At 35.7% G+C, this 27,858-nt stretch overlaps 8 protein-coding genes, 1 non-coding gene and 1 pseudogene across 9 annotated transcripts; 1 reads left to right on the top strand and 9 right to left on the bottom strand.

Moving 5' to 3' along the window:
- Positions 4 to 1,928, bottom strand: LOC104723255 (UDP-N-acetylglucosamine transferase subunit ALG14 homolog). Its single transcript, XM_010436260.2, has 7 exons — positions 1,837 to 1,928; positions 1,540 to 1,685; positions 1,175 to 1,386; positions 948 to 1,087; positions 676 to 819; positions 517 to 576; positions 4 to 385 (listed from the first exon to the last, which is right to left on the bottom strand). The coding sequence occupies exons 3-7, from the start codon at positions 1,353 to 1,355 to the stop codon at positions 209 to 211; spliced, it is 702 nt and encodes a 233-aa protein (XP_010434562.1). The 5' UTR covers positions 1,356 to 1,386; positions 1,540 to 1,685; positions 1,837 to 1,928; the 3' UTR covers positions 4 to 208.
- Positions 1,894 to 6,967, top strand: LOC104718505 (probable starch synthase 4, chloroplastic/amyloplastic). The gene is made up of 16 exons (XM_010436261.2): positions 1,894 to 2,079; positions 2,552 to 2,876; positions 2,975 to 3,056; positions 3,142 to 4,165; positions 4,256 to 4,307; positions 4,430 to 4,552; positions 4,654 to 4,729; positions 4,810 to 4,994; positions 5,084 to 5,278; positions 5,366 to 5,437; positions 5,518 to 5,727; positions 5,807 to 5,932; positions 6,042 to 6,191; positions 6,282 to 6,343; positions 6,440 to 6,515; positions 6,626 to 6,967. The coding sequence occupies exons 1-16, from the start codon at positions 1,913 to 1,915 to the stop codon at positions 6,803 to 6,805; spliced, it is 3,105 nt and encodes a 1,034-aa protein (XP_010434563.1). The 5' UTR covers positions 1,894 to 1,912; the 3' UTR covers positions 6,806 to 6,967.
- On the bottom strand, positions 7,107 to 10,762 carry LOC104720264 (annotated as a pseudogene).
- Positions 10,896 to 11,631, bottom strand: LOC104720263 (thaumatin-like protein 1). The gene is made up of 2 exons (XM_010438197.1): positions 11,444 to 11,631; positions 10,896 to 11,359 (listed from the first exon to the last, which is right to left on the bottom strand). The coding sequence occupies exons 1-2, from the start codon at positions 11,496 to 11,498 to the stop codon at positions 10,896 to 10,898; spliced, it is 519 nt and encodes a 172-aa protein (XP_010436499.1). The 5' UTR covers positions 11,499 to 11,631.
- LOC109126834 (LEAF RUST 10 DISEASE-RESISTANCE LOCUS RECEPTOR-LIKE PROTEIN KINASE-like 2.4) lies at positions 12,889 to 13,960 on the bottom strand. Its single transcript, XM_019230703.1, has 2 exons — positions 13,909 to 13,960; positions 12,889 to 13,817 (listed from the first exon to the last, which is right to left on the bottom strand). The coding sequence occupies exon 2, from the start codon at positions 13,750 to 13,752 to the stop codon at positions 12,889 to 12,891; it is 864 nt and encodes a 287-aa protein (XP_019086248.1). The 5' UTR covers positions 13,753 to 13,817; positions 13,909 to 13,960.
- LOC104720262 (thaumatin-like protein 1b) lies at positions 13,820 to 16,327 on the bottom strand. The gene is made up of 4 exons (XM_019230604.1): positions 16,140 to 16,327; positions 15,372 to 16,056; positions 14,093 to 14,127; positions 13,820 to 13,985 (listed from the first exon to the last, which is right to left on the bottom strand). The coding sequence occupies exons 1-4, from the start codon at positions 16,192 to 16,194 to the stop codon at positions 13,942 to 13,944; spliced, it is 819 nt and encodes a 272-aa protein (XP_019086149.1). The 5' UTR covers positions 16,195 to 16,327; the 3' UTR covers positions 13,820 to 13,941.
- On the bottom strand, positions 16,394 to 17,220 carry LOC109126833 (thaumatin-like protein 1). The gene is made up of 2 exons (XM_019230702.1): positions 17,028 to 17,220; positions 16,394 to 16,944 (listed from the first exon to the last, which is right to left on the bottom strand). The coding sequence occupies exons 1-2, from the start codon at positions 17,080 to 17,082 to the stop codon at positions 16,394 to 16,396; spliced, it is 606 nt and encodes a 201-aa protein (XP_019086247.1). The 5' UTR covers positions 17,083 to 17,220.
- Positions 23,123 to 24,510, bottom strand: LOC104718499 (thaumatin-like protein 1b). The gene is made up of 3 exons (XM_010436256.1): positions 24,398 to 24,510; positions 24,009 to 24,314; positions 23,123 to 23,689 (listed from the first exon to the last, which is right to left on the bottom strand). Exons 1-3 carry the CDS (start codon positions 24,450 to 24,452, stop codon positions 23,295 to 23,297), a joined length of 756 nt encoding a protein of 251 aa, XP_010434558.1. The 5' UTR covers positions 24,453 to 24,510; the 3' UTR covers positions 23,123 to 23,294.
- Positions 25,734 to 25,813, bottom strand: TRNAL-UAG. Its single transcript has one exon. It is a non-coding gene; the product is annotated as a tRNA-Leu (tRNA).
- LOC109126923 (uncharacterized protein At4g18257-like) lies at positions 25,989 to 27,649 on the bottom strand. Its single transcript, XM_019230866.1, has 3 exons — positions 27,263 to 27,649; positions 26,553 to 26,870; positions 25,989 to 26,414 (listed from the first exon to the last, which is right to left on the bottom strand). The coding sequence occupies exons 1-3, from the start codon at positions 27,538 to 27,540 to the stop codon at positions 26,243 to 26,245; spliced, it is 768 nt and encodes a 255-aa protein (XP_019086411.1). The 5' UTR covers positions 27,541 to 27,649; the 3' UTR covers positions 25,989 to 26,242.

Raw genomic sequence — 27,858 nt, 5'->3', positions numbered from 1 at the left:
AAATCACATCATACGCTCAGTGAAATAGCATTAACAACTTCAGAACAGCTGATTACAGAACTTCAGTTTATAAAACTTGACTTCATAGCAACAAAGATGAAATATTACTAAAGTGTGACTCAATCCTGTATATAAAGAGAAGGTGTAGGCTTTGTAGCTATTCTAAGTTACTGTAATAAATTTTGGTGTGAGGAGGGTTCCAGTCAGCTTACATCAGGCACCCAACATAGTGAGCCCGAGGATACTTCTTTTGCAGTTGAGGCCATTGGACAAAGAATTGATCAGCTATCCTCAATTTGTAAAGTAGCAATCCACTTAATGAAAGCTTCTTAACTCTTGCTACACTCTCAACATAAAAGATTGATGACCATCTGATTCCTAGCACCTGTAACACCCAAGATGAAACAAGCACTTAATTCTAGATGTAATGGAGAAACCATGACTAAGAATCACACACAGAGGAATACAAGTCCCAGGAAAGAACTGCGTGATAAAATAGTACTGAAGAGTGTATACCTTGAATAAGAAAGCAATCACACACAGAGGAATACAGGTCCCAGGACCATTGCACAGGATCTGAAAAACTTCAACCAAATCTAATTAATAACCTGATTTAAATGTTTTTATAAAAACCCCTTAGAAGAAAGTCTGAAAGCATTCAGTTAAATATCATACCACTTGTGGTCTGATCCGGATCATTAGCCACAGACCGTGAACAATAGCAACAATGGTAGTCCAAACAGAAGTCACATAAGACTGACCAACTTCACGACTACGGTAAATTTGCATAAACTGTGATGATGCTTCCTTAATAGCAGGCTATGTCACGGCCAAATCCAGCAAAAAAGGGAAAACAGAATTAATCTTTGGGTTGAAGAATTATTTAGTTTCATACTGATCAATGCAGTATCAACCACGCAAGAAACCAATGGCATCTTTAACAAAACCTTAACAGCTAGAGAATCTTCAAAACTACGAGCTTTCTGGAGACTCATGTTATCCGTAGCTGCAGCAATGTAAAACCTTGGTGTAAATCTATCCATACGCAAAACAGAGAGGAGACTCAACATCTCTGCAGTGTGCCCCCCTAATAACACAATAACATTTCAGCTAATCATACCTAACATCACATAGAATCCAATGAAACAAGACACTATATATTAACTCTTCTTACCAGAACCAAGAACAACAAGAGTACTAAAATACTGTGAAGCTCCTTTTGGAAAAGGTTTGCCACAACGGTATACAACGTACAGTACACGAACCATCAGAAGAACGATCCCCAAAACTATAAACAAACCAATGCTCAAATTTGAGACCATCTTCGAGGTAAAGCAGTTGCAACCTTCCTCCATGATCCTGATAACACTCTTCTCTTTCCCAAAACTACATTAGCGAATCGAAAAGAAAGAAAAAAAAAAATCAAAACTTTGCGCTAGATTGGATTAAAAAAAAAAAAAACGTCAAATCGAGATATAACTCAAACTCAAACCACAAACCCTAAAAATAATCGTTAAAATCGTCAAAAAAAAACCTCACCGGCGACGGAGTCACGGAGAACCACGGCGCGGTGGCGAGATCGAGAAAGATTGGTTAACGTGTCTCTTACTTTTACCACCGTTCGATTTGGATATTGCTTAGAATACACGTGGCGTAAACACGTGACTCTTAATCTTGTGGTGGACCTGCGAACATATGATTATTTCCCAATTTTTTCTAATTTCTTGAAAAAAGATACTTTAGAAGAACTCATGAAGAAGAAGAAGAAGAAGAAGATATAATGTACACAGAGTAGTACTAATGAAACAAAAAAAAAATGAGATTTTTGCGCAAAACCTCCATTGAAGCAACAACTTTTGTATCTTTCTTCGTTTAGTTTTGGAATTTTTTTTTTAATCTGATTAGATTAGAGATGACGACGAAGCTATCGAGCTTCTGTTTCTTGACCCATGGATTAGCAGCAGCAGGAAGAATCTCCTGCGAGAGAGAACATGGAGCTTCTCGTAGATTTTTCTATCTTCCTTCGTCTCGTCGATTGGTTTCTACTTCTTGTAAGATGCGTCAACAACGTGGTTTCGAGTGAGTGTTGTCTTCTTTCTTTCTTTCGATTTCTGTGTTGGGGTTTTGAGAATTATTTATGAATTTGATTGCTTTTATGTAATTAATTTCATTTGGCATTTTCGGAATTTAACGATTCTCTGCTCTTAGGTATTTGGCGTGATGTGGTTGTCTTACCTTTAAACTTATATCTCTGTTTTCTAGTTTCCAAAGTTTTGATTTTGATTATTTTTAACACTCAGCTTAGCCTGTTTTGGTGAATGCTCACAGTCTCATAGATGTGTGAATTTGGTTATGATAATCTTGATTTAGGATTCATTTGTTTGGGGCATTATGAGTTTAGAGAGGTTTAAAAATGTAAACTAGATAAAAGATGTTGCATTTTGGTTTTTGATGTCTTTAATCTGTTATATCGATGATATGTAGCTAGTCTAGCCTCTTTGATTCCTTTCAATTCTCCCATTTCTTCTGATTTCCATTGAAAAATTTGCAGCCCGAGTAAAAGACAAGAAATCAAGAAAGGCTCTCCTGAACCGATCCTGTCGATAAATTCAAGTGTTCAGGGCAACAGCGATGAGGGATCAGAACCTGGAAATGGTTCTGCTGACATGCCTAGCCTCGAGTCAGATGTAGAAAAGGGCACCGTAGAGGTTAATCATGCTGACGAGAATACTGAAAAGAGAGATGATATACAAATAGTTGAAGTAACACGGCGCAGAAGTAGACCTGCAAAGAAGAAGGAGGAGAATGTTATCGCCACTACTGATGATGGGCAGAACTTGAACAATTTGTCTGTGCCTGAGGTTGCAAAAGCTTTGGTATGGATTTCGTTTTAGTGTTTATGGTAATATCGTAACTCTACATTTCTGAAAAAAAAAAGGCATTCGTTGGATAAATTTTTTGTGATCTCTTTCAGTCCATTAACAAAAGTGGAGGCGAGCAGATTTCAGATGGACAGTTTGGGGAACTAATGACAATGATAAGAAATGCAGAAAAAAGTAAATTTTCCCAATCTGATTGGTTATGTGTATTTCCTGATCTTGTGAAAGCCTTTACTAAAATACTGATGTCTTATTGTGGCAGATATTCTTCGGCTTGATCAAGCACGGGCCAGTGCTCTTGACGAGCTTAACAAGATTCTAAGTGAAAAGGAATCATTGCAGGGAGAAATCAATGTCTTGGAAATGAAATTGGCTGAGACTGATGACAGGATTAAAACTGCTGCTCAAGAGAAAGTACATGTGGAGCTTCTGGAAGAACAATTAGAGAAGCTTCGTCATGAAATGATCTCCCCTCCAGAAAGTGATGGTTATGCTCTAGCTCTTAGCAAGGAGCTCGAAACATTGAAGATGGAGAATCTCTCGTTGAGAAACGATATAGAAATGCTCAAGTCAGAACTTGAAAGTGTTAAAAATACCGGTGAACGTGTGGTTGTGTTGGAAGAGGAGTGCTCAGGTTTGGAATCTTCTGTAAAGGATTTGGAGTTTAAGTTATCGGCTTCTCAGGAAGATGTCTCGAACCTTTCTACTCTTAAAACCGAATGCACTGATCTATGGGCGAAGGTAGAGAATCTACAGCTGTTGTTAGATAGAGCTACCAAACAAGCAGAGCAAGCAGTTATGGTGTTACAGCAGAATCAAGATCTCAGAAATATGGTTGATAAAATCGAGGAATCACTTAAAGAGGCCAATGTTTATAAAGAATCTTCTGAAAAAATTCAGCAATACAATGAGCTAATGCAACATAAGGTGACATTACTCGAGGAGCGGCTTGAAAAGTCTGATGCAGAGATATTCTCGTATGTTAAGTTATATCAAGAATCGATAAAAGAATTCCAGGAAACACTTGAAAGTTTGAAGGAAGAAAGCAAGAAAAAATCAAAAGATGAACCTGTTGATGATATGCCTTGGGATTACTGGAGTCGGTTACTTTTAACTGTTGATGGATGGCTGCTTGAAAAGAAAATAGTAAGCAACGATGCTGACTCACTAAGAGAAATGGTATGGAAGAAAGATAGAAGAATTCATGATACTTATATCGACGTCAAAGATAAGAATGAACGTGATGCCATCTCTGCATTTCTCAAGCTTGTGTCATCTCCAACAAGGTTATCATCATCTTTTGGAAACGCTTTTTTCTGGGGTTTCAAAGCGTTTTGAAAAAATATCTTATTTTCTTCTTCTTATGTTGATTCTAGTTCAGGATTGTATGTCGTTCACATTGCAGCTGAGATGGCACCTGTAGCTAAGGTGTGTTTAGCTAACCCCCCAAAATATCCCTTGCTTACATGTTAATTTTACAAAATAGAAACATTGCATGGTAATTTTTCAACTTTATCTCCATTCGTAATTTCCTTATGTAATTTCTCTAGGTGGGAGGCTTGGGAGATGTTGTGGCAGGTCTTAGTAAGGCATTGCAAAGACGAGGTCATCTGGTGGAGATTATTCTCCCCAAATATGACTGTATGAAGTATGATCGCGTGCGTGACTTAAGGGTAATGTTGGTGTCCAATATGACGAACCAATAAATTATAAGAGGACTTTAACTTTTAACTTTTTAGTTGTTCTTGATGATGGTTTGATTTATTCACTGCAGGCTTTGGATACTGTTGTGGAGTCATATTTTGATGGGAAGCTATACAAAAACAAAATCTGGATTGGCACTGTTGAAGGTGAAGTAACTTTTTTCTTTTCTCTTCTTGTGTTTGTGTCTTTTGGTTTTTAAAGTGGTATAAAGTTTCCTGTTTTACAGGTTTGCCTGTACATTTCATTGAACCTCAACATCCGAGCAAATTCTTCTGGAGAGGACAGTTTTACGGAGAGCAAGATGATTTCAGACGCTTCTCATATTTTAGCCGAGCTGCATTAGAGTTGCTTCTTCAGTCCGGCAAAAAGCCCGACATCATACATTGTCATGACTGGCAAACAGCTTTTGTTGTACGGTTTGAACTTATTTTGAAGCTGTCGCATAATTGACTTTGATTAGGATTCAGTTTGAAGCTATTTCGTTGTTATTTTTATTACAGGCGCCGCTTTATTGGGATCTGTATGCTCCAAAGGGATTAGATTCTGCAAGAATATGCTTTACATGCCACAATTTTGAGTATCAAGGTACGGCGTCTGCTTCAGAACTGGGATCTTGTGGGCTTGATGTTAACCAGTTAAATAGACCAGACAGAATGCAGGATCATTCCTCTGGAGATAGAGTCAATCCTGTGAAGGTTAATAATGATTACAAAGCCAATATAAACCGAGAGAAATATTCAACATTTTAGCCTTATTCATCTCTCTGTCTCCTTCTGGTCCAGGGTGCTATAATTTTCTCAAATATTGTAACAACCGTGTCCCCTACTTATGCACAAGAAGTTCGAACATCCGAGGTAGAAGAATTTTCTTTGCTATCTTTTTCAATTTTTATTTAACTAAAGCTTTCAGAGTAATTAGTTTAGTGTATTTACAGGGAGGAAAAGGACTCCATTCAACGCTTAATCTTCACTCCAAGAAATTCATTGGAATCCTTAACGGCATTGACACAGATTCATGGAATCCTGCTACAGACCCTTTCCTCAAGGCCCAGTTCAATGTTAAAGATCTACAAGGGAAACAAGAAAACAAATACGCCCTTAGAAAGCAACTTGGACTTTCTTCAGCCGAGTCAAGACGGCCGCTGGTAATTTTATGTTTCCGCGAATGCTGAGAGAGTCTTGAGCATACAGATTCAGTTAATTTATTCTACATTTATTTTGTAGGTTGGTTGCATAACAAGATTAGTACCACAGAAAGGAGTTCATCTAATCAGACATGCAATATACAGAACGTTGGAGTTAGGTGGACAGTTTGTACTTCTTGGTTCTAGCCCGGTTCCACATATTCAGGTAACCGACCTGGTCCTTGAGCTGCTGACTAGCTTCTCCCTCTTCATTTCGTCTATCTAATTTCAAATATCTTGATTTTGGGATTTGATGCATGTTGGTTTTTTTCTAGAGGGAATTTGAAGGTATTGAACAACAGTTTAAGAGCCATGATCATGTCCGGTTGTTACTGAAGTACGATGAAGCTCTGTCTCATACGATTTATGCAGCATCTGATATGTTCATCATCCCTTCAATATTTGAGCCTTGTGGACTTACTCAGGTACAAATACAAAACATGATCTGAAACCAAACCATTGATGTGACTAAATATCGGCTAATCTCATTGTCGGATTCTTTCTCTCTTACACAGATGATCGCTATGAGATATGGCTCCATTCCAATTGTGCGAAAAACCGGAGGCTTAAATGACAGGTAAAACCAAAAATTAAGACCTGGTCTGGAACATTACTTACCTTCAGATGACATTGGTTTCAAGATAATTTCGTTTTATTCTCAATCTTTTTGCAGTGTCTTTGACATCGATGATGATACAATACCAGCCCAATTTCAAAACGGATTTTCATTTCTAACCGCTGACGAACAGGTAATTTAACGATTCTCTCTTCTTTTCAAATCTTCACCAGTCGTTGCTCATCATAGCTGAAAACCGTGGTGAGCAGTTTATATGTACTGAAAAAGAAAATGTTAAAACAGAGTTTCAATCATGCATTGGAGCGAGCATTCAATCACTACAAGAATGATGAAGATAAATGGATGAGACTAATAGAGAAAGTGATGAGTATAGATTTCAGTTGGGGATCATCGGCCACACAGTACGAAGAACTCTACACGAGATCAGTGGCCAGAGCAAGATCTGCTACTAACCGCATGTGAGTTTCAATTGGCTCATAGAGATTCTTTCTTGTGACAGTAACACATTCATATTTAGTTATATATATCTTTACTTGTTCATAATAGAAATAACATTTGGGAGTTACAGTCACATTCGAAAGATTTATACTCCCTTTCTTTCAATATGATAATCTACGTTCATCAGTTTCTCACGCTAAAAACTTCTCAGGATAGTTATGACTAATACTAATATTATTAACTTTATACAATTATGTCGAGTTATATACTTTGTTGATTTGAACTAATGTATAGTACAAGGGAAAACTAGCAAAATCAATCTTAGTAGAAGACCACGTTTGTTTCATATTTTATCAATACGTGAGTTCTTGATTAATTTTAGCATCTATTTGAAGTTTCAAGTTTAACACAAGTTCATACCATGCCTATATGTCTTGAAGAAAAGCTTAAGAATATCTTAAAGAGTTATGGGTCTCTCTAATTGGTTTGGTGTCGAGAAACAAGTCTCTTGACTCTCGTCAACGGTTTCCCAAGCCGTTACCACATGTAAATCCAGTAGAGGCTTGGGTGGAACCTGTAGAGCTTCTAGGCTTCCTTCCAACATTTCAACGACTTTTCTCATTGGTGGACGATCTGATGGATTGGTCTGGATACACCACAAGCCCACCAATGCCATTTTCTTCACTATCTTCTCTTCTTCTTCAACTATATGATCTCCGAAATATTTAATGGTTTCTTTCCTCTCGAGATCTTCATAGATCCAATCTGGGAAGTACATTGAACTGTTTTTGGATGTAGATTCAGCTCTTTTTATGTTCTTTGCCCCGATCATCTCAAGAAGCACCATTCCATAACTATACACATCCGACTTATGCGAAACTCCTCCAAAGTTTTTGGAGAACACTTCAGGAGCAATGTACCCAATGGTCCCTCTCGCGTCTAGCAACGATATGACACTGTCTTTCTTTTTGCACAGTTTGGCAAGACCAAAATCCGAAATCTTGGGGCAAAAGTCTTCGTCCATGAGTATATTTTGTGGCTTTATATCGAAATGCACAATCTTCGATACACAACTATTGTGCAAGTACTCTAACCCACGAGCTACACCTACGGCAATGTTGTATAAAATTTTCCAGTCCATCTTCGTTGACATTTTCTCGGATATAAACTTGTCAAGCGATCCATTCGGCATGAACTCATAGATTATAGCTCTGTTGTTCCCTTCATAGCAAAACCCAAACAGAGAAACAATATTAACATGAGATGCTCTACTCATGCTAGCTAATTCATTGATGAACTCTTCTCCATTCCCCTTTGACTCTTTCAAGATCTTCAACGCAATATCTCGGCCACTAGCGTCGGGTAATTTTCCTTTATAGACAGTTCCAAAACCTCCTTCCCCTATAACATGAGCAAATGATTTAGTCATCTTCTTGACGTTTTCATAACTATATCGTTTCAACATCACAGCCGCTTCAATGTTGTTGTCATTCCAGTGACTCTTTCTTCTCGTGCTTTTTGCTCTCATTATTACCGCAGTCACAACAATAATGATCACTACAACTAAAGCTGTTGAGACTCCTGAAAGAAAAATATACCTTAGAAACTTACTTAGGTATATTATTATCTATACCAATGAGCAAGAGAGCTATAGTTGCAATGAAGGGTACCGAGTATGGGTTTTAACTTCCGTTGATGAGAATTATCTACAAATGTATAAAAACAAATTTTGATCAACAAATCCTAAAACGCACACGCATACACATTTCTGTAGGATGAAGAAAACGAAAGAAAACTTACGTTTTGCCCCAGCTAATGGAGGAGCCATCGAGCTGCTGCTGTTCCTTCTTCAAGCAAATAACATAATTACAGCTTATTAGTATATGTCACACTCATATTCATTTGGGTTTTGTGTGTCTGAAAATGAATATATTAAACCCATAGTTTCCAAAATGTTGGTTAGGCTAGTTACCGATTACTATCGACAGTAAAATTCACATAGCAGATTTGAAACTGGTATTTACTAGTAAGAAAATACATTATTAATTGATGTATATTTAACATTATATTTTTTTTTAAATCACTGACTAATACCAGATTAACTTATATAATTGGTTATGCTAGCTTTAACACCACCAATTAAAGCCTAGCAAATCTTTGGACATTGGTCTCAATTAGTCTTCTTCCTCACTGGATATGTAACATTTTTTTCTTTACTTCTGAGTTGAAGACTTTTGGTTTTGGTGGGTTTCTACTTTCTAGATATCTTTTGTTAAACGTGTCATATAATAAAACACCGTCAGTGCTTACACACTAATTAAAGTTAAACATGTTTTGATTTTCGTCTAACAACAACAACCACCTTTTAGCTCGTGGAAGCTTTTGGTGGCGTTTTGATAGGTTATATATTTGAATTCAATTTTCTCAGATTTTATTGTTGAATTCTTTGTTGAAAAAAAAAATGCATGTATTAGAGTTTTTTTATTGATGTATTAGCACATGATTCAGATTACTATTGAAACCTCGGACCAACCAAATTTGCCACTAAAAGTATGTCTAAATATATGTATACAGACTGACCCTAAAAAATATTTTGAAACTGTTACTCATTTAATTTAGGAAATAAAATTTGTTACTTCCTTAAAACATTGTACTCTTCCCGTTCATAAATAATCTTTTTTTAGCTTTTTGTGTATTTTTAATAATTGATTTTATAAACTCAAAAAAATATCGACTAAAAATTGAAAATTATCATTGGTTTAGAGTTATGCAAATTGTTTCTTACAAAAAAAAAAGAATGTATTATACTTAACATATTTTATAAATACATGTGAAAATATTGAAAATCAATACCATATACTATGTAATTTGATAACTAAAAGACCTAAGAGAAAAACAAAGTTGTTAGTCGAAAACTGGATGTTAGAGAAGCGTGTGATGATGTTTTGACGAAGAAGCGAAGTAAAAAATGGACTGAGACTCGTATCCGAGGGAAATCACCTGATAGTAGTGTTGTTGAGAATCAACGAAGAAGCGCAAAACGTAACGACGTAATCAGTTGAGTTTGGACAAGTGAAAGTACTGACATACTCATCGTAAGCATAGACATAAGCACGTGGACACGCACTCTCGAAGTTGTTCGTGTACGTCGTCGGTTTGCAATTTTCTTTGGACTTATAATCATTGGTGCAACAAATCTCCGGCTCACCGGATTCTTGACACGCGCTACTACAAGCTACTAGCTTATCTCCCGAGAACGTCTTAAGATCCTCTGGACAAGTCTTGTTCAGGTCATCAACCACACAACCGGCGGGGATACATGTAGTACTAGTCTTTTGCGACGGGACCACCACGATTGGAAGATTATAACCGTATTCGACACTTATGGTGTAGCTGTCGGAACCGCCTTTGTTATCGAATCTGAAGTAGGCGTAAGTCACCGGAGACCAACCGTAATCATCAAGAGAACATTCGATTTTTCCTGAGTCGCAGTCTCCAGTGACGCAAGAGAAATTTCCTGCGGCGGTGGAGCAAAGCGTCCTACCGGAAATAATACCGTATCACGACGAAGGCGCGTTGATGTCACGGGCCTCCCCTGTTTTGAGGGTGAAGCCGGTGGTGGTGATTTGCGAGTTCCATGAGTAGATTACTGGCCACACAGTCTGATCACATTTGTTCTCTATGGTTATGATAGTCCTTGACAACACTCCTACGAAATATGTATCAAATTAAAGAAGACTTAACAAATCAATAATAAAAATGATGAACCACCAATTAGAAAAAGAAGTCATACGGGAGATGAACAAATGTGAAGCAAGGAAGAAAATAAATGGATTCCTCTCCCCCATCTGACCAAACACACTCTAATGACCTATATTGTGTTTATGTTTTTTCTCTTACTTTTTCCTTGATTTGTAGAGAGTTTAGGGTTACTAGAACCTAAACTACGTTCGTTAGTGTTAATTATATAATTCTGCGTTGTGTTTGTCGGTTCGGGAGATTTATAATAATAGTTAAAGGTTGACGATTTCAAACGTTAACAGTTTGGTTTTTGTAGCTGTTGTTGTCGGGTTGACTCTATTTTTTTTCTTTCTTCCTTCACTAATCACTACCTTCAGTTATATTCAATCAACTTATCGTAANGACAAGTCTTGTTCAGGTCATCAACCACACAACCGGCGGGGATACATGTAGTACTAGTCTTTTGCGACGGGACCACCACGATTGGAAGATTATAACCGTATTCGACACTTATGGTGTAGCTGTCGGAACCGCCTTTGTTATCGAATCTGAAGTAGGCGTAAGTCACCGGAGACCAACCGTAATCATCAAGAGAACATTCGATTTTTCCTGAGTCGCAGTCTCCAGTGACGCAAGAGAAATTTCCTGCGGCGGTGGAGCAAAGCGTCCTACCGGAAATAATACCGTACCACGACGAAGGCGCGTTGATGTCACGGGCCTCCCCTGTTTTGAGGGTGAAGCCGGTGGTGGTGATTTGCGAGTTCCATGAGTAGATTACTGGCCACACAGTCTGATCACATTTGTTCTCTATGGTTATGATAGTCCTTGACAACACTCCTACGAAATATGTATCAAATTAAAGAAGACTTAACAAATCAATAATAAAAATGATGAACCACCAATTAGAAAAAGAAGTCATACGGGAGATGAACAAATGTGAAGCAAGGAAGAAAATAAATGGATTCCTCTCCCCCATCTGACCAAACACACTCTAATGACCTATATTGTGTTTATGTTTTTTCTCTTACTTTTTCCTTGATTTGTAGAGAGTTTAGGGTTACTAGAACCTAAACTACGTTCGTTAGTGTTAATTATATAATTCTGCGTTGTGTTTGTCGGTTCGGGAGATTTATAATAATAGTTAAAGGTTGACGATTTCAAACGTTAACAGTTTGGTTTTTGTAGCTGTTGTTGTCGGGTTGACTCTATTTTTTTTCTTTCTTCCTTCACTAATCACTACCTTCAGTTATATTCAATCAACTTATCGTAATATTAAATGGTAGACTCGGTCCATTTTGTAGTGTAGATATTAAATGATGTTGCTTTCACGAATCATGTCTCTTCTATTTTCTTTTTCTTTGTATTTAACCATGGTTTAAATTAGTTAACTATGTAGTTTTTTAGTATATCTGATAAGATCGTCTTTATATTAATTGTAGAGTAGGGCCTAAAAGATGATGCAATCCAGTTTGATGATGATATTTAACCACCTAACTAAAAGCTTTGTCTGCTACATTTTATTAATATGAAGACTAGATAAAAATGTAACAAACTTTTCTAATTTTGAGTATTGAAGGTTTGGATATTTTCTTAATTTAACTAAAAACGAATCAGCTGAAGTGGCTGGGTGTATTTAAAAACGAGGATATGAATTTGAGAATCATTATATAAAATTAGTATACAAATTAGCCGTAAAGAAGTACAGTAGGTTAACTAAGGTCTTTATTGATTAACCTAATATGATAGGATGGTTTCATATTCAAAATTATGATTGTTGTGACGGTTAGCAACTTACACTGCAATTTTAATATCTTACTACTGTACATTTTTCCTATCTAAATACATTCTAGGACATGCAAACTATTTGGTTAATCTACTAAACTAGCAATCATTCTCTAGATGTTTTCTTGGAATAGATATATTTGAAAAACATCATCTATATTGAACTACAAGCGCCGGCTCGATTGCTTGAAGTAATACTTACGCACGAACGAATGATGAAGCAATAGTAAATATTAAAAAAAAAAAAAAGAGTTCATCAAGAATCCAACAAGAAGATCCCAACATTTTTACAACATTCTTGTTGCCTTTGGTGTACGAGGATAATGAAATACTTTGTTTCTCTTTCACAAAATCTTAAACAGCTTCTTTGGAAACTCCTGGAGTATATTGGCCAGTCGACGANAAATAATACCGTACCACGACGAAGGCGCGTTGATGTCACGGGCCTCCCCTGTTTTGAGGGTGAAGCCGGTGGTGGTGATTTGCGAGTTCCATGAGTAGATTACTGGCCACACAGTCTGATCACATTTGTTCTCTATGGTTATGATAGTCCTTGACAACACTCCTACGAAATATGTATCAAATTAAAGAAGACTTAACAAATCAATAATAAAAATGATGAACCACCAATTAGANCCCACTAATGTCATTTTCTTAACTATCTTCTCATCTTCTTCTTCGATTATATGATCTTCTAAAAGTCTCATGGTTTCTTTCCTCTCAAGATCGTCATAGACCCAATCTGGAAAGTACACTGAACTTTTATTGGACGTAGAAGTTTCAACTCCTTCTCTTTTTGTTTCCCCGATCATCTCAAGAACCACCATTCCATAACTATACACATCCGACTTATGTGAAACTCCTCCATAGTTTTTGGAAAACATTTCAGGAGCAATATACCCTACGGTCCCTCTTGCGTCTAACATGGATATGATACTCTCTTTCCGTTTGCCGAGCTTCGCAAGTCCGAAATCCGAAATCTTTGGACAAAATTCTTCGTCTATGAGTATATTTTGAGGCTTTATATCAAAATGCACAATCTTGGATACACAACTATTGTGCAAGTACTCTAACCCGCGAGCAACACCTACCGCAATGTTGTACAAAGCTTTCCAGTCTTTCTTCGTTGACATATTCTCGGAAATAAACTTGTCAAGCGATCCATTCGGCATGAACTCATAAATTATAGCTCTGTTGTTCCCTTCATAACAAAATCCAAAGAGAGAAACGATATTAACATGAGATGCTCTACTCATGCTAACTAGTTCATTGATGAACTCTTCTGCATTACCCTGTGACGACTCTTTCAAGATCTTCAATGCAATATCTCTGCCGCTCTTATCGGGTAATTTTCCTTTATAGACAATGCCAAATCCTCCTTTCCCTAGAACATGAGCAAACGAGTTTGTCATCTTCTTGACTTGCTCAAAACTATATCTCTTCAACATCACAACCGCGTCGATGTTCTCGTCACTTAGTTCATTCTTTCTTTTCGCATTCCTTGCTCTCACAACTACCACAATCACAACAATAATGATCAGCACAGCTAAAGCTGCTGCGACTCCTGGAAGATAAAACAAGCAAAACTTAGGTGTTATATGTACATGATAGGGCAACAGAGATATGATTGCATCGAATTAGGTGGTACCAAGTATGGTATTTAACATCCCTTGAGAATTATCTGCCAATGTATCAAAAAAAAAATTATGATTAGCATTAATTAAACAAAACCAAAATAAACATCTCATACATTATTATAGGAGGAATAAAAAATAAAAATAAACTTACGTTTTGGTTCCGCTGGTAATGGAGCCATCGAGCTTCTGGTAACATAATTACATGTATTAGCTTACTAAATTGCATCCAAAACAACCAAAAATATAAAGTACTATTTTATAAATGTAGATCATAAAATTTAGATTTATCATTCTATTAAATCCTGGAATCTTGTTTTGGAACCAATATCCTAGAATTTTTTTTGCCTCAAAAAAACATACTATAATTTTGTTTTGGCTCCAAAACAATAGTTCGTGGTTTGGGGCGGCAATCACATAGTCTTATTTAGAGTTTAGACACCAAAACCGCATAATTCTATACTGGTGTCAAAATCACAATATCATGTTTCAATGCCAAAACCGAGGGATCCAATTTGCAAAACCGTGAAATCCCACCTTGGTTCCAAAACTGCATAATCTTGTTCGCATCAAACCACCAGATACCATTTGATATCGAAACAGGGGAATTTCAGAGAGTTATATAATTGAATTTTGGCGTTAAAATTGCATAATCAAAACTACAGGCCAAAACATGAGTTTTTGAGTTTAAGTTTTTTTATAACTCAGTAGTTAAAGGTATGTGAAGCTAGTAATCAATATTTATTTTCTAAGAATAAAGAATTTGAGCCTAGTGGTGTTGTATTTGCTTTGTAATTTTGAGTTACAAGCTTTAATTTATATGTTAAAAAATCTTTATCTCAACGCCAAAATCTTTATCGTAAAAAAAACTTTTTTTTTTGATTTGTTTGGTCTTCCACCAACTAACGCACTAATTGCCATATGTGGGGGCGTTTCGATAAAATATTTTATCACACCAGCGTTTCGATAAGATATATTATCACTAGCTAGTCCTAGTTGACTATATATATTTTATAACCGATAGAAAAAAAAAAGAAAAAAAAAGAATAATCATATATAGTAAAATAGACAAATTGAAATTGAAATAGTTTATTTGCGAAAATATATCTATATATTGCTTTCATCTGTAAAGTAATCTCAAGTGGGTAGGGTTGCCACGCAAATCTTAAACATATATACTGGTTGATTTGTACAGTAACACGTCAGTTTCATAATATAATGGTTTTTTCCTTAAAACAAACGAGAAAAATGGACTACATTATTTACGTAAATATCATCATCCTTAATTTTCCTACAAATGACTATCTACCTAACGGTCCTAACCCTATCTACATAATATAATATGTAATCATATGTAGTGTGATGTTTGACTTAATCAACCAAGCAACAGAGAATTAGAAGGGATCTGAGTCTAGCAGGGCATGTGAATTTACCTGGTGGTGTCGGGAATCGAGGAGGGACAAAACGTGATCACGTAGTCAGTTGAATTTGTGCATGTGAAGGTGCTGTTATTGTCGTTAAAGGCGTAGCTATAGGCGAATGGGCAAGCGCGGTCGAAGTTTTCCACGTACTGTGTAGGCTTGCAAGTTTGTTTTGAGTTGAAGTAACGAGTGCAACAGTTCTCCTGGGAGTTGTCTTCTCGGCATGCGCTATTGCATGCGACTATATCTCGCCCGACAAATTTCTTAAGATCATTTGGACATGTCTTGCTCAAGTCAACCATACAACCTGAGCTGATACATGTCGGGATTGATGGAACAACCTTTAGTGGAAGGTTGTAACCGTACTCTACGCTGATGGTATAGCTGTTGATTCCGCCGTCATCGATCCTAAATAAGAGATAAGTGACCGGAGACCAATTGTATGCGCCGGGACACTCGATCCCGCCGGATTCGCAATCTCCCGTGGCGCACGTGAAATTTCCTGTTGAGTCGTTGGAGCAGAGCGTCCTAGCCGAGATAAGACCGTACCATGAAGACGGCGCTTGTATGGCACGCGCCTCTCCGCTCTTGAGAGTGAAGCCGGAGGTGGAGACTTTTGACCGCCATGAAAAGACGACTGGCCAAATTGTTTTATTGCATTTGTTCTCTATGGTAAGGATACTAGTGGAAAACACTCCTGCGAACGAACTTAAGAGATTAGAACTTTTTTTTAAAAAAAAAAAAACAACAAATCGAATAATCATCGTAAAAAAGTCGTACCAGACACGAACAAGTGTAGAGCAAGGAGGAGAATCAATGGCAACCTCTCCGTCATTGGCCTTAAAGAAAAATAGAAAACGTTCCAATTCTCTTGCTGATGTTGTTTTTGGGTTAGTGGAGTTAATTGGTGTCTTAGTTATAAAAAGTTCACAAGTAGCAAGAAATTAATCAGCAAGTAGGAATACAAATTGAAAAGAGTTTTTTTTTTTCTTATTTTGGTAGAAAAAATTGAAAAGAGTTAACAACTACTTACTTTAATTTGAATAAAAAATGAAATATGNTGAGTTGAAGTAACGAGTGCAACAGTTCTCCTGGGAGTTGTCTTCTCGGCATGCGCTATTGCATGCGACTATATCTCGCCCGACAAATTTCTTAAGATCATTTGGACATGTCTTGCTCAAGTCAACCATACAACCTGAGCTGATACATGTCGGGATTGATGGAACAACCTTTAGTGGAAGGTTGTAACCGTACTCTACGCTGATGGTATAGCTGTTGATTCCGCCGTCATCGATCCTAAATAAGAGATAAGTGACCGGAGACCAATTGTATGCGCCGGGACACTCGATCCCGCCGGATTCGCAATCTCCCGTGGCGCACGTGAAATTTCCTGTTGAGTCGTTGGAGCAGAGCGTCCTAGCCGAGATAAGACCGTACCATGAAGACGGCGCTTGTATGGCACGCGCCTCTCCGCTCTTGAGAGTGAAGCCGGAGGTGGAGACTTTTGACCGCCATGAAAAGACGACTGGCCAAATTGTTTTATTGCATTTGTTCTCTATGGTAAGGATACTAGTGGAAAACACTCCTGCGAACGAACTTAAGAGATTAGAACTTTTTTTTAAAAAAAAAAAAACAACAAATCGAATAATCATCGTAAAAAAGTCGTACCAGACACGAACAAGTGTAGAGCAAGGAGGAGAATCAATGGCAACCTCTCCGTCATTGGCCTTAAAGAAAAATAGAAAACGTTCCAATTCTCTTGCTGATGTTGTTTTTGGGTTAGTGGAGTTAATTGGTGTCTTAGTTATAAAAAGTTCACAAGTAGCAAGAAATTAATCAGCAAGTAGGAATACAAATTGAAAAGAGTTTTTTTTTTTCTTATTTTGGTAGAAAAAATTGAAAAGAGTTAACAACTACTTACTTTAATTTGAATAAAAAATGAAATATGAATTTCCAAATTGTCCACACTGCGTGGTCGCATTTGTTCTCTTTGGTAAAGATATCACTAAACATATCCAGCTAGGCCTAAACATTCCAGATTTTCTTACCAAAAGCATTGATTCGTACAATTCGAAATCGACTCTCTTCACTTGAAATCCCGGGTTCAAACAAAGAAAAATTTACGTATAATTGGTTTGGGATAAGAAGATAGAAGATTGAAAGGTCTTGGCTAGTAATTGTTTCATAACACTTCTCTCTATTGAATTTCCTTTAAAATATGATGCATATTATGTAAAACTTTTTTTTGGTGGAGTAAATTTTACATTCTTTCAAAAAAATAAAAAAATGAGAAACCTTCCGACTGGGAACGAAAGTCCACGCCTTACAGTCTATTTTATTGGTAGTTAACATCATTCATCGGTGTTAAAATTGGCAAACAAATCCCACTATGAGTCTATGAACCCAATATACTGAGTCCATCAAAATTTAATTTTTATTGTACTTCGCAGCAGTGATTTTTTGTTTTTCTCTTCTTCTTCTGTGTTTCTTCTCAAATTTGCAACAACTTCTGAATCAACGCTTCATCAATATATCAAGCCGACAGATGATAAAATAAGGTCATTGGAGAAAAATGATAATTTGTTCACAATTTCATAAAACCACTTAAAACGAAAGTGACGAGATGTGTCCATCACATGATAAACCATATCCTACCAATTATAGATGGTAAAAGAAACGATTCACAAATCACATAATCACTTCAGACAAAGAAACGAGCTATTGAGATATGTCACATTCACAACAATGTCATCTTCGTCCTTCTAATTTTTTATTATTATTCAAACTAGCATTATTACAGTTTAGTGAAGACGAAGATAAAAAAATATAATAGTCTTTGTATTAGATTCAAAACAGCAATTAATTACAGTCACAACCAGACCATGATTAACGACGAAATCTCATGGCTAAAGGAAAGATTTTATGAAAACATAGAAATAAAAATGAGAATCAAATATATTTTTTTGTTTGATAAAAAAGAGGTAATTTAGATTACCTCAAATCACCAACCAGAGAGATAGATAGGCAAGTCTCTCCCCCTAGGTTACATTTAGACCAAAGGGGGTCAGGAGAGCCTCATTGCGGAAGCATAGGAGAACTCGTCATCCATACGGTGAGAATTGCCTCTCAACCGGTATACCAATATAGTTGTCGAACCCTGGTGGGATTAACTCTTCAAACTAAGTTATTACCACTTTGGTGGGCCCGTATTGGTGACCTTATCTCTCTCTGCTTAGTACTTAAATTAGTTTTCAACACTATAACTTAATTAACTCCCGGTTTAATTTGGTTCCTTGTAGAAGCATTTGATTAATTCGGTTATAGGTGTTACGATCGAGTTTAACTCCGGGTTTAATTTGGTTCGTTTTTTTCGCGAAGAATGTTAATATCATTATAAAATGAAGAGGTTTGGCTTTTACAGTACTTAAGCGCATTGTGCTTGAAACCTTGGCAAAAAAAATAAAAACAAGGTTACAAGATTGGGAACACACAATTTGGTTCGTTGTAGAATCATTTGATTAATTCGGTTATATGTGTTACGATCGAGTTCACTTTCCTTAGCGCGCGTTCTCAAATCATGCACGCAGATTTAAAGCTTCTTTAACTAGGGTTTTTGCCGGATTAGCTGTAGAAGGTTTGGTTTCGTCGAATGCTCTGATTTCTTCCTCTGTACAATGTGATTCTTGTTCCGAAGCGATCAAGTTGTTTCGTCACGTGGCTGGCATATACTAGAACAATGCCAAGGTAGTTTAGTTTTGTCTATTATCGACGATTGTACAAGCCTTTAATTTGTTTCAAACTTTCAATTCATAGAGTTAATTTGGTCATTTGATTCACAAACATCAATCTATAACGTGTGTTATTCTCCTAGTTCCTTAACGTGGCACGATTTTTTTTGACAAATGGATTCATATGCAAAAAGGCATCTCGAAAATCAACAAAACCAGACGATATCAAATTATGCCGACAACTTATAGGTCTCTGACCAATACTGTATATAACTCTTGGAAAACATTAACAAAGTCATTAACCATCAAAGATTAGCAGATAACAAAGTCCATGTTTAAATTAAAAATAAAATGGAAACTTTTCCAGTTTAGGCTCTCTTATTTAATTTTCCAGTTTGGGCTCTTTTACTTGGGCATGTGAAGGTGTTATTATTATATTAGCAGTAGCAGATAATGAGGGAATAAAATTCTACTTCTTTTAATCTGATTACCCAACACATAAGTGACAGGTAGGGGCTCTTATTTCAAATTCGAGTCTACTATATAAGAGGCTCTCTTATACTTTTTTCTTTTATCTGAATTATTTTTTTCCTTCTACTGTATTAAAACTTCCCTTAAAAACTCCCATTGGAGAAGGCTTAAGAGAGCCCAAACTATAATAACACCTTCATTATTAGCCATCAAAGATTAGCAGATAACAAAGTCCATGTGATTCAACGATTTTCTCTTTATCTCCCGTTTATTTACAACGTTTTACAATGAAACTTAGCTTTTAACAATCTAGATTGACCAAAAACATTTTTAGATCGACTAGTCGAAAACTTATATCGGGGAGAAAAAGTCATCTGGAACCTGGTTTAACTCTAAGCAGAACGATTCCGTTGTGTCCACAAGGCTTCTAAGCTTATGAAGAGTGACTTTTTAACAGGTGCCAAGATTTGATAACAAACTTTAAAAGGAAGATTAGCTAGTTTAACCTCCTTGAATACTACGGCTCAAGAACGTAACGTAAGGTGTAATAACGAGAAGTTCGACATACCCTCCCTCTCTTTCACTCCTCGTCAAGCAAATCAAGTAGGGGACAGTATAGCCAACTATTTCCGCACATTTACTACTTCCGAAGATATTGTTATAAATTTCATCCTTTGTGGACAGAATCCGCCGTCATGTATTAGCTGAAAAGTCAACAAATTGACCTAGTAATGCATTAAGCTTTCTTTTACCAAAAAAGGATTGACTGGTCGATATTGGAGGCATGTCACGTTTGACGTAGTCGTCCCATGCAGGCCCCAACAAAAATAGAGATAGATGGGGACTAGGAGGGATTTTACGGAAGTCTTGTGAAGGTGTTGTTATTATTGTCCTTTTGCAAATATATATATATATACTAGAAAGTTACCCACGCGATGTATGGGTTATAAAATCAAATATTTTGTATGTAAAATAAAATTTTTATCAAATTATATATGAAATATACATGATATTATTTATATATGCCTTGAAAATAATTTAAATATATACATTTATAAGTTTATAATTATGAAGTGTGCATGATAAAGAAATTTTTTCACAAATTGCATAAAAATAAGTTTTCGTTTTAAATTTAGCACATTATTTCTAAAATTCTATAAATACGAAAATAACATCATACTTTTAATCGTATACTCTAAATACTAAATCATATCTCTTCAAAATTATAACCAAAATGTAAAATAGGAATTCAAACCAAAAAAAATATAGTAAGCTTTTTTTGGCATAATGACGGATGTAAGAAGGGTTATAGGAAAATAGACATGAGGTATGATTGGTAACTCAAACAATAATATATATATGATAAAAGTATTGCTTTTGTACAAGTAGTCTTGCTTTTGTACAAGTTAATCTACGTGCTAATTTATACCACTTTTAACGATTGACATATATATATGATAAAAGTATTGAAATTATAATATATACATATATATATTAAATATTTACAATAGGTCTCTGTAATGTTTTTCCATGTAATGTGAAAAGATGTTGTAAAGTTTGGGAAGTGATTTCAAAGAGACATAAAGAAGTACGTGATTTTTTGATCATGTATATATGCATTACACGGTAAAATTAGGCAAAGTAAAATATTTTTTTGTAATGGGGATAGAAAACTTTTAAAAACGAAAAACAAAGAAAATTTAATATACATATATATATTAAATATTTACAATAGGTCTCTGTAATGTTTTTCCATGTAATGTGAAAAGATGTTGTAAAGTCTGGGAAGTGATTTCAAAGAGACATAAAGAAGTACGTGATTTTTTGATCATGTATATATGCATTACACGGTAAAATTAGGCAAAGTAAAATATTTTTTTGTAATGGGGATAGAAAACTTTTAAAAACAAAAAACAAAGAAAATTTACTAAACATAAACTTAGAAATATATTGTAATTGAAGATTAGAGGACTTGAGAGAGAAATCTAAGGGACTTACAACTATAATATTATGAGTGAATGTTCAAAGCCAAAGAGATTGTGCTTTAGCATTGGACTCATCTTCATCACTGAAGACTTCCAACTATAGTTTAAAAAAAAAAAAAAATTACAAAACAATGCAAAAACTTTAAATCATGACTATCATAAAACATAATCCTTTGAAATAGGCTAATAAATATTGACAAGACTCTTATACAAAAAAAAAAAAAAACATTGACATTGCTTTGTAAATGATTTCTTCAAATAATCATCAATATATTAATCTGTTAATCATCATACTGCAAGACATCATTTTTTGAAAAAACTTCATAAGAAAATAATAAAATAAAGTACGATAGAAAATGATGGGAAAAGAAAGACATATAGTGCATGATCATTTTCTTTGTAATTAGTCATGTGAGCATTAGATCTTACACCATCTCCAATGATATTCCCTATTTTTCCCTCTATAATAGAATATCTCTATAATAGAGATGAGTTTTGCTCCAATGGTTTTTCCTATTTTTTCCTCTATAAAAGAATATTCTAAATAGATACTATTTTTATTTTATAATTAACACCTTTTATTTATAAAAATTGAAAATTAATCCATTTTACTTTAATTTTTGTAACACTTTCATAAAATTATCTTTTGCAAATGGCAGTCTCAATTTTAAAATAAATATTTATACTTAAATTTATATTATTAATTTTTAAAACTACTTATTTTATTTATTTTAGTCATAAATAAAAGAAGTTGAAGATTAAGAGGACTACTTTACAAAAAAATAGTTCAACTCTATTTATAGAGGAAAAAATAGAGTTCCTCTATATATAGAGAAAAAAATAGCAATCTCTATAATAAAGATGAAAATAGAGATGGATTGGAGTAAAAATTACTCTATAATAGAGTTTAGAGGCAAAAATAGAGGACCAGTAGAGATGCTCTTATATAATACACTAAACATTTTATGAGGTTTGTAAGAAATTTCATTGACACATTAGTCTGAATAAATACATTCGTGACAATAAATACAGTTATAAAGCATAATAATTGTAATTAATTCTGTCATATGCATTATTGCAACATGAATAGTTTGAACAAAAGAAAATAGTTAATTAATAAAGTTATAGTTGTGATAAAAAAATTAGTGAAGAATTTATAAATCGTAAAAACAAAAAAAATAAATATCTTGTAAAAATAGATTACTTTTTCTTTTAAACCTAAAATAATTAAAGATTTGGTAAACAAAGAGTAAAGAAATTTAAAGGAAAATTAGTGAATAATTTACAAATTGTATAAATTAAAATAGATATGTATTCTTGTAAGATGTATTACTTTTTTTTACGAAAGTAAACTACATATAATATTGCTATAAAATAATATTAAATAATACAAACTCAAAAAAATTAAAGATTTGGTAGAAGATAAAAGAAATGAACACTTTCCTAAGTAAATAAATTTACATAGAATCAAACTTGAAATTAATGTAAAGTATACATGTCACAAAAATAAAATACCAAATGTCACGTCCATAGACAAAGTTAGAAAAAACCTTCTCATATAACATATATACCTGTCGTAGGTGGGAACATAATTCACTCTTATTATAATTACTAAAGAAAAAAAATACACATTGACTTGAAAACACATTTTTCTATTTTCTAGTCGAAGTTGAAAACATATGATGTTTGTTTGACGTAATCAACCCCTAGCAAAATTGTAATAAAACCAGCTACGGGGTATTTACGTAACTCTACTTGGTTTTGTTTGGATTAGGGAAAGGGCAAAACGTGATGACATAGTCAGTAGAGTTGAGGCATGTAACGGTGCTATTATTATCGTCATAGGCGTATACATGAGCGAGTGGGCAAGCTCGCTCGAAGTTTTGCGTGTACACCGTCGGCTTGCAGTTTTGCTTTGACTTGAAGTCGCGGGTGCAGCAAGTCTCCGGAGTATTAGATTCCATGCACGTACTACTACATGCGACTGGAGTTCCTCTGGACATTATCATAAGATCTTTTGGACAAGTCTTGTTCAGTTCAACATCACAACCGGCGCTGATACATGTCCGGCTACGCTGTGAAGGGACCACCATTACTGGAAGGTTGTAACCGTATTCAACACTGATGGTGTAGCTGTTGATGCCACCATTATCAATTCTAAAGTAGACATNCATGAGCGAGTGGGCAAGCTCGCTCGAAGTTCTGCGTGTACACCGTCGGCTTGCAGTTTTGCTTTGACTTGAAGTCGCGGGTGCAGCAAGTCTCCGGAGTATTAGATTCCATGCACGTGCTACTACATGCGACTGGAGTTCCTCTGGACATTATCATAAGATCTTTTGGACAAGTCTTGTTCAGTTCAACATCACAACCGGCGCTGATACATGTCCGGCTACGCTGTGAAGGGACCACCATTACTGGAAGGTTGTAACCGTATTCAACACTGATGGTGTAGCTGTTGATGCCACCATTATCAATTCTAAAGTAGACATAAGTCACCGGAGCCCAACTGTATGAGCCGGGACACTCAATCTTGCCGGATTCGCAGTCTCCTGTGGCGCAAGAGAATTTTCCTGTTGAGTCGGTGGAGCATAGCGTCCTACCCGAGATAAGACCGTACCATGAAGATGGCGCCTGTATGGCTCGCGCCTCACCTCTCCTCAGAGCGAAGCCTGTTGGGGAGACCTGTGAGTCCACGTTCCATGAGAAGATAACTGGCCAAACTGTGTGACTGCACTTGTTCTCTATGGTAAGTACACTCATGGAAAACACTCCTGCGAGGAACATTAAACTTAGAAAGAAACAAACAATAACAACCAAAAATAAAAAAGTATTATCAATCAAGAAAAAATCTTACCCGATACTAACAAATGTAAAGCAAGGAGGAAAATCATAGGCAACCTTTCCGCCATTGGCTGAAAAAAAAAATGAAACGTTCCAAAGAACTGAATTATTAGTATCTTGGTGATGAATTAGTCAGTCAGCATCTGAGAGTATAAATAGGATAGAAGAAAACAGATAGAGGAAATTATATAGTACAACCCTTTTTCTAATCGTATTTACTTTTGGGAACTTGCCAAGAAAGAAGAGATGTTTTTTTTTTTTTAATAATTGCATTTGTAGTGTGAATGGGAATAAGAACGAGTTTTCTTTTTTCAAACCTGCTGTTACGAAAAAAAAAAAAACAAACAAACGATAAGTGTTCATTTGATCAATTCACACAACAGAATAATTATGTTACAACCAAAAAAACAAAAAAAATCATGGTTTCTGTAACAGTAAAGTAGCCAAAAAATCATGGTTTGACCTGAGGCTAGCAAATAGCCAAATACCAAAATCATTCTTCGTTTTATTTTCTTGTGTTCCCTTTTTTTAATTTATCCACTTGAGTTAAATAAAATTTTATAGAATTAGCTATAGTTAGTTTAAATAACATGGAAACTTGTTGAAGGCAGATAATGGTGTTGTTCGTTTCATTATCGCAAGCGGCAGCGTCTGCAGCTGCGGCAAACATTACCGCAGGTTGTTGTTCGTTTAGCTACTGCTGTCACTGCCGCAATTATTGGCGGCGACCAAACGAACAGCTAAACTTGCGTCTGCCGCAGCCACAGCTACTTGCGGCAACCAAACGAACAGCCTCAATTATCAAAATCATCGTCTTCCTTTTTTCTGTTTCCATTAAATTATTCGCTCTCGTTTTTGATGATTGGCCACTCATTAGCCTTTCACTATTTCCATTGAAGTTTCACACTGAAAATAACATTTTCTTATATTCGTCATATTGTAGAATGAAGACTATGATGATCTCTCCTCCAATTCCTATAGGGCTACAACCAAGTCTTTATCTTAGCATCCAAACATGATCAAAACATGGGTAAAAAACTCTTTGCTATGGACCAAAATCTTTCCATTTGCATTGCGAAGAACCCGCAAAACACCATACAACAATTTGGCCAGGATTCGACCATACAAAATGGGTATTGCATTTAATGAAGGGTTTACAACAAGTGGACAACAAAGATCTTCAAAGCAAAGAGGGAAACAGGTTTTATCAATGACACATAATAAACAGGCAGAAGGCAATGAAGTGGTGGTTATGGCTTAAATCTTATCAAAGTCTGTAAAAAATTCTAAATGAAGGCAATGCTAGTTTAGGCTAAAATCTTATCAAAGTCTGTAAAAATAAAACTAAATGACAGCTGTGGGATTTGAACCCACGCCCTTTCGGACCAGAGCCTAAATCTGGCGCCTTAGACCACTCGGCCAAACTGTCCTTTGCTTTACTAACGTGATTAGTATTTATATATTCCTATTTAAATGATCAAGCATAAGTATGTTACTTTGAACCTGTGGAAAGTACTCTGTACTACTACTTGTTTGATATGTCTAAATGGATAAAACAACTAGTAAGAGCTTTTAATGATTTGTTAAAAGTGTTGTCTATATCCTTGGCGTAGAATCTGTTGATTGATGATTGATATAACTTAAGAACCCACAGTACATGTATATCGCTTTAAGAGCATATAATTACAGCTTCATCCCAGAAGAAGTGTTTGGAATTTTCAATGATGACTTATATGTTTTTGTTGCAGCAATATCAAACTCAGTTCTGGTTCCGTCGACATAACTCAGTCATTGTCTTCTCTGCGTTTAGGCCACAACTCAAAATCCCAAAGTTTGGGGAAGTGAAATATCGAAAAAATCAAGAATTTTGCTCTTGCTCTTGTTGTTGTTGTTGAGCCTTCAGTTTCTCGAGCTGCTTCCGTAGATAAGCTTGTTTGAGTTTCTCTCGACGATTTGTTGCCTGCTCTTGTCTCCTTTGCTTCAACTCAGTTGCCTTTTCTCTCTCTTGATTCACTTCCTCATGAACTTCCCTACATAAACAACAGAGATATGTCGATTCACTTCCTAAAACAGAGTAAAATCTACAGCAATGGACTTGTTTCCTTCTTTCTAAGAGCTTTGATGAAACAAATAATTAACAGAGAAAAGGAGATAGAAATGGAATTTACCTGACCATGCGCACATGTTGGCCTACATCAGTTGTCCCAATTGCTCGTCCAAGTCCAGCAAATTTGGTGCTAAACAGCCAACCGTCGTCTTCACCATCGTGTTTTAAATCTTCAGAAGGTGCTGAAATGAAACTGTTGTAAGACGGTTTTGGATCTTCATGTTCAATTCCTTTCCTGAAGAAATCAACACAGTACTTCTCTTCACCTCCTTCATCAGATAGCTCTCCTCTAACAAGTTTCTCATACAACTGAGCCTTTTTCTCCAATGCTGCATAACTAACTGCTCCGTCTTTTACCGCTTTGTGCTCAAGCTTGTCCCTTCATTTTCCAAACATACAATTTTTGATTAATAACTAAATTAGTCCACACGAAAGCTAAATCTTAAGTGATTCTGGACAATAACAAAACACTTAAAAACCAATGAAGATGGTTAAACAAAATCATATAAAGCAGCCAATATGAGATTCTTCTACAACATAACATAATCCTGAAGATTTCGCTTTAATCCACATTCAATTTCAAACCAATGATTCTTACTTAGCTACAAATTTTTTGATTGATAACCCTAATCCCCAAATAATCTCGTTTCCAGATACAGAAGCATCCTACTTAACCAAATCATCATCCAATCTAAATTTCAAACCCTAATTCCCAAATCCTCTCGTTTCACCAAATGAAGATTCAAAAATATCGATGAATCAGCGACTTACTTTAGATTACGACTCTCGACGCCGGAGTTTTTCGCGGAGAAAGAGTCTTTCGCGGCAATCCTTTCCTTAGCGCGATGGTACTGAGCATCGGATCCGTTCAAATCCTTCGTCTGTTTAGCTTCTTCTTGAGAATTATAGAGCTGAGCTTTAAGCTCTATGATCGAAGAAGGACCTACACCTTCGATAGCGCGCTGCTTCTTTGGCATAATCGAAGATTCCGTTAACCATCCCAGCGATTCAGTTACCACTCTCTTCTTCGTCTCCTCTTCGCCTCCCATCTTCTTCTTCTTCTCTCTAAATTTACGCAATACAGAGCTTTTTGAATCTCTCTGGTTCGATTTTATCGTCAGAGGTTAAACTTCGATTGAAGATTTTATATACACTCGATTCAAAATTGAAATCGAAGTTTATCAGATCGTAAATATAGTTCGTTCCTCACTATTGGGCCTGTCTTCGTTTCATTGGGCCCATATTTTCACTTTTATACAACTTTTTTTTCTCTCTTTTGTTATGTTAAAAGTTGAAACAAGTGAACTATTAAAATACTATATTACGTAANAAAAAAAAAAAAAAAAAAAAACTATATGTACTTACAA

This window comes from Camelina sativa, chromosome 10, assembly GCF_000633955.1.
Source record: "Camelina sativa cultivar DH55 chromosome 10, Cs, whole genome shotgun sequence".
NCBI lineage: Eukaryota > Viridiplantae > Streptophyta > Magnoliopsida > Brassicales > Brassicaceae > Camelina > Camelina sativa.
The sequence above is the reverse complement of the archived record's forward strand: the minus strand, read 5'-3'. Positions and strand labels throughout refer to the sequence as shown.

Excerpts from the sequence above, each read along its gene's own strand:
- LOC104720262 (XM_019230604.1), bottom strand. The coding sequence starts at position 16,194 with ATGACGGAGAGGTTGCCATTGATTCTCCTCCTTGCTCTACACTTGTTC. Across the intron at positions 16,057-16,139 it reads TCTACACTTGTTCGTGTCTG|GAGTGTTTTCCACTAGTATC; the intron begins GTACGACTTTTT and ends GTTCGTTCGCAG. Across the intron at positions 14,128-15,371 it reads TCGATTCCCGACACCACCAG|AAGCTCGATGGCTCCATTAC; the intron begins GTAAATTCACAT and ends TTATGTTACCAG.
- LOC109126923 (XM_019230866.1), bottom strand. The coding sequence starts at position 27,540 with ATGGGAGGCGAAGAGGAGACGAAGAAGAGAGTGGTAACTGAATCGCTG. Across the intron at positions 26,871-27,262 it reads GTCGAGAGTCGTAATCTAAA|GGACAAGCTTGAGCACAAAG; the intron begins GTAAGTCGCTGA and ends TGGAAAATGAAG. Across the intron at positions 26,415-26,552 it reads CAACATGTGCGCATGGTCAG|GGAAGTTCATGAGGAAGTGA; the intron begins GTAAATTCCATT and ends TTGTTTATGTAG.
- LOC104718499 (XM_010436256.1), bottom strand. The coding sequence starts at position 24,452 with ATGGCGGAAAGGTTGCCTATGATTTTCCTCCTTGCTTTACATTTGTTA. Across the intron at positions 24,315-24,397 it reads TTTACATTTGTTAGTATCGG|GAGTGTTTTCCATGAGTGTA; the intron begins GTAAGATTTTTT and ends TGTTCCTCGCAG. Across the intron at positions 23,690-24,008 it reads CTACTTTAGAATTGATAATG|GTGGCATCAACAGCTACACC; the intron begins GTGGCATCAACA and ends GAATTGATAATG.
- LOC104723255 (XM_010436260.2), bottom strand. The coding sequence starts at position 1,355 with ATGGAGGAAGGTTGCAACTGCTTTACCTCGAAGATGGTCTCAAATTTG. Across the intron at positions 820-947 it reads AAGATTCTCTAGCTGTTAAG|CCTGCTATTAAGGAAGCATC; the intron begins GTTTTGTTAAAG and ends GCCGTGACATAG. Across the intron at positions 386-516 it reads TGATTGCTTTCTTATTCAAG|GTGCTAGGAATCAGATGGTC; the intron begins GTATACACTCTT and ends TGGGTGTTACAG.
- LOC104718505 (XM_010436261.2), top strand. The coding sequence starts at position 1,913 with ATGACGACGAAGCTATCGAGCTTCTGTTTCTTGACCCATGGATTAGCA. Across the intron at positions 4,308-4,429 it reads AGATGGCACCTGTAGCTAAG|GTGGGAGGCTTGGGAGATGT; the intron begins GTGTGTTTAGCT and ends TAATTTCTCTAG. Across the intron at positions 5,438-5,517 it reads AAGAAGTTCGAACATCCGAG|GGAGGAAAAGGACTCCATTC; the intron begins GTAGAAGAATTT and ends GTGTATTTACAG.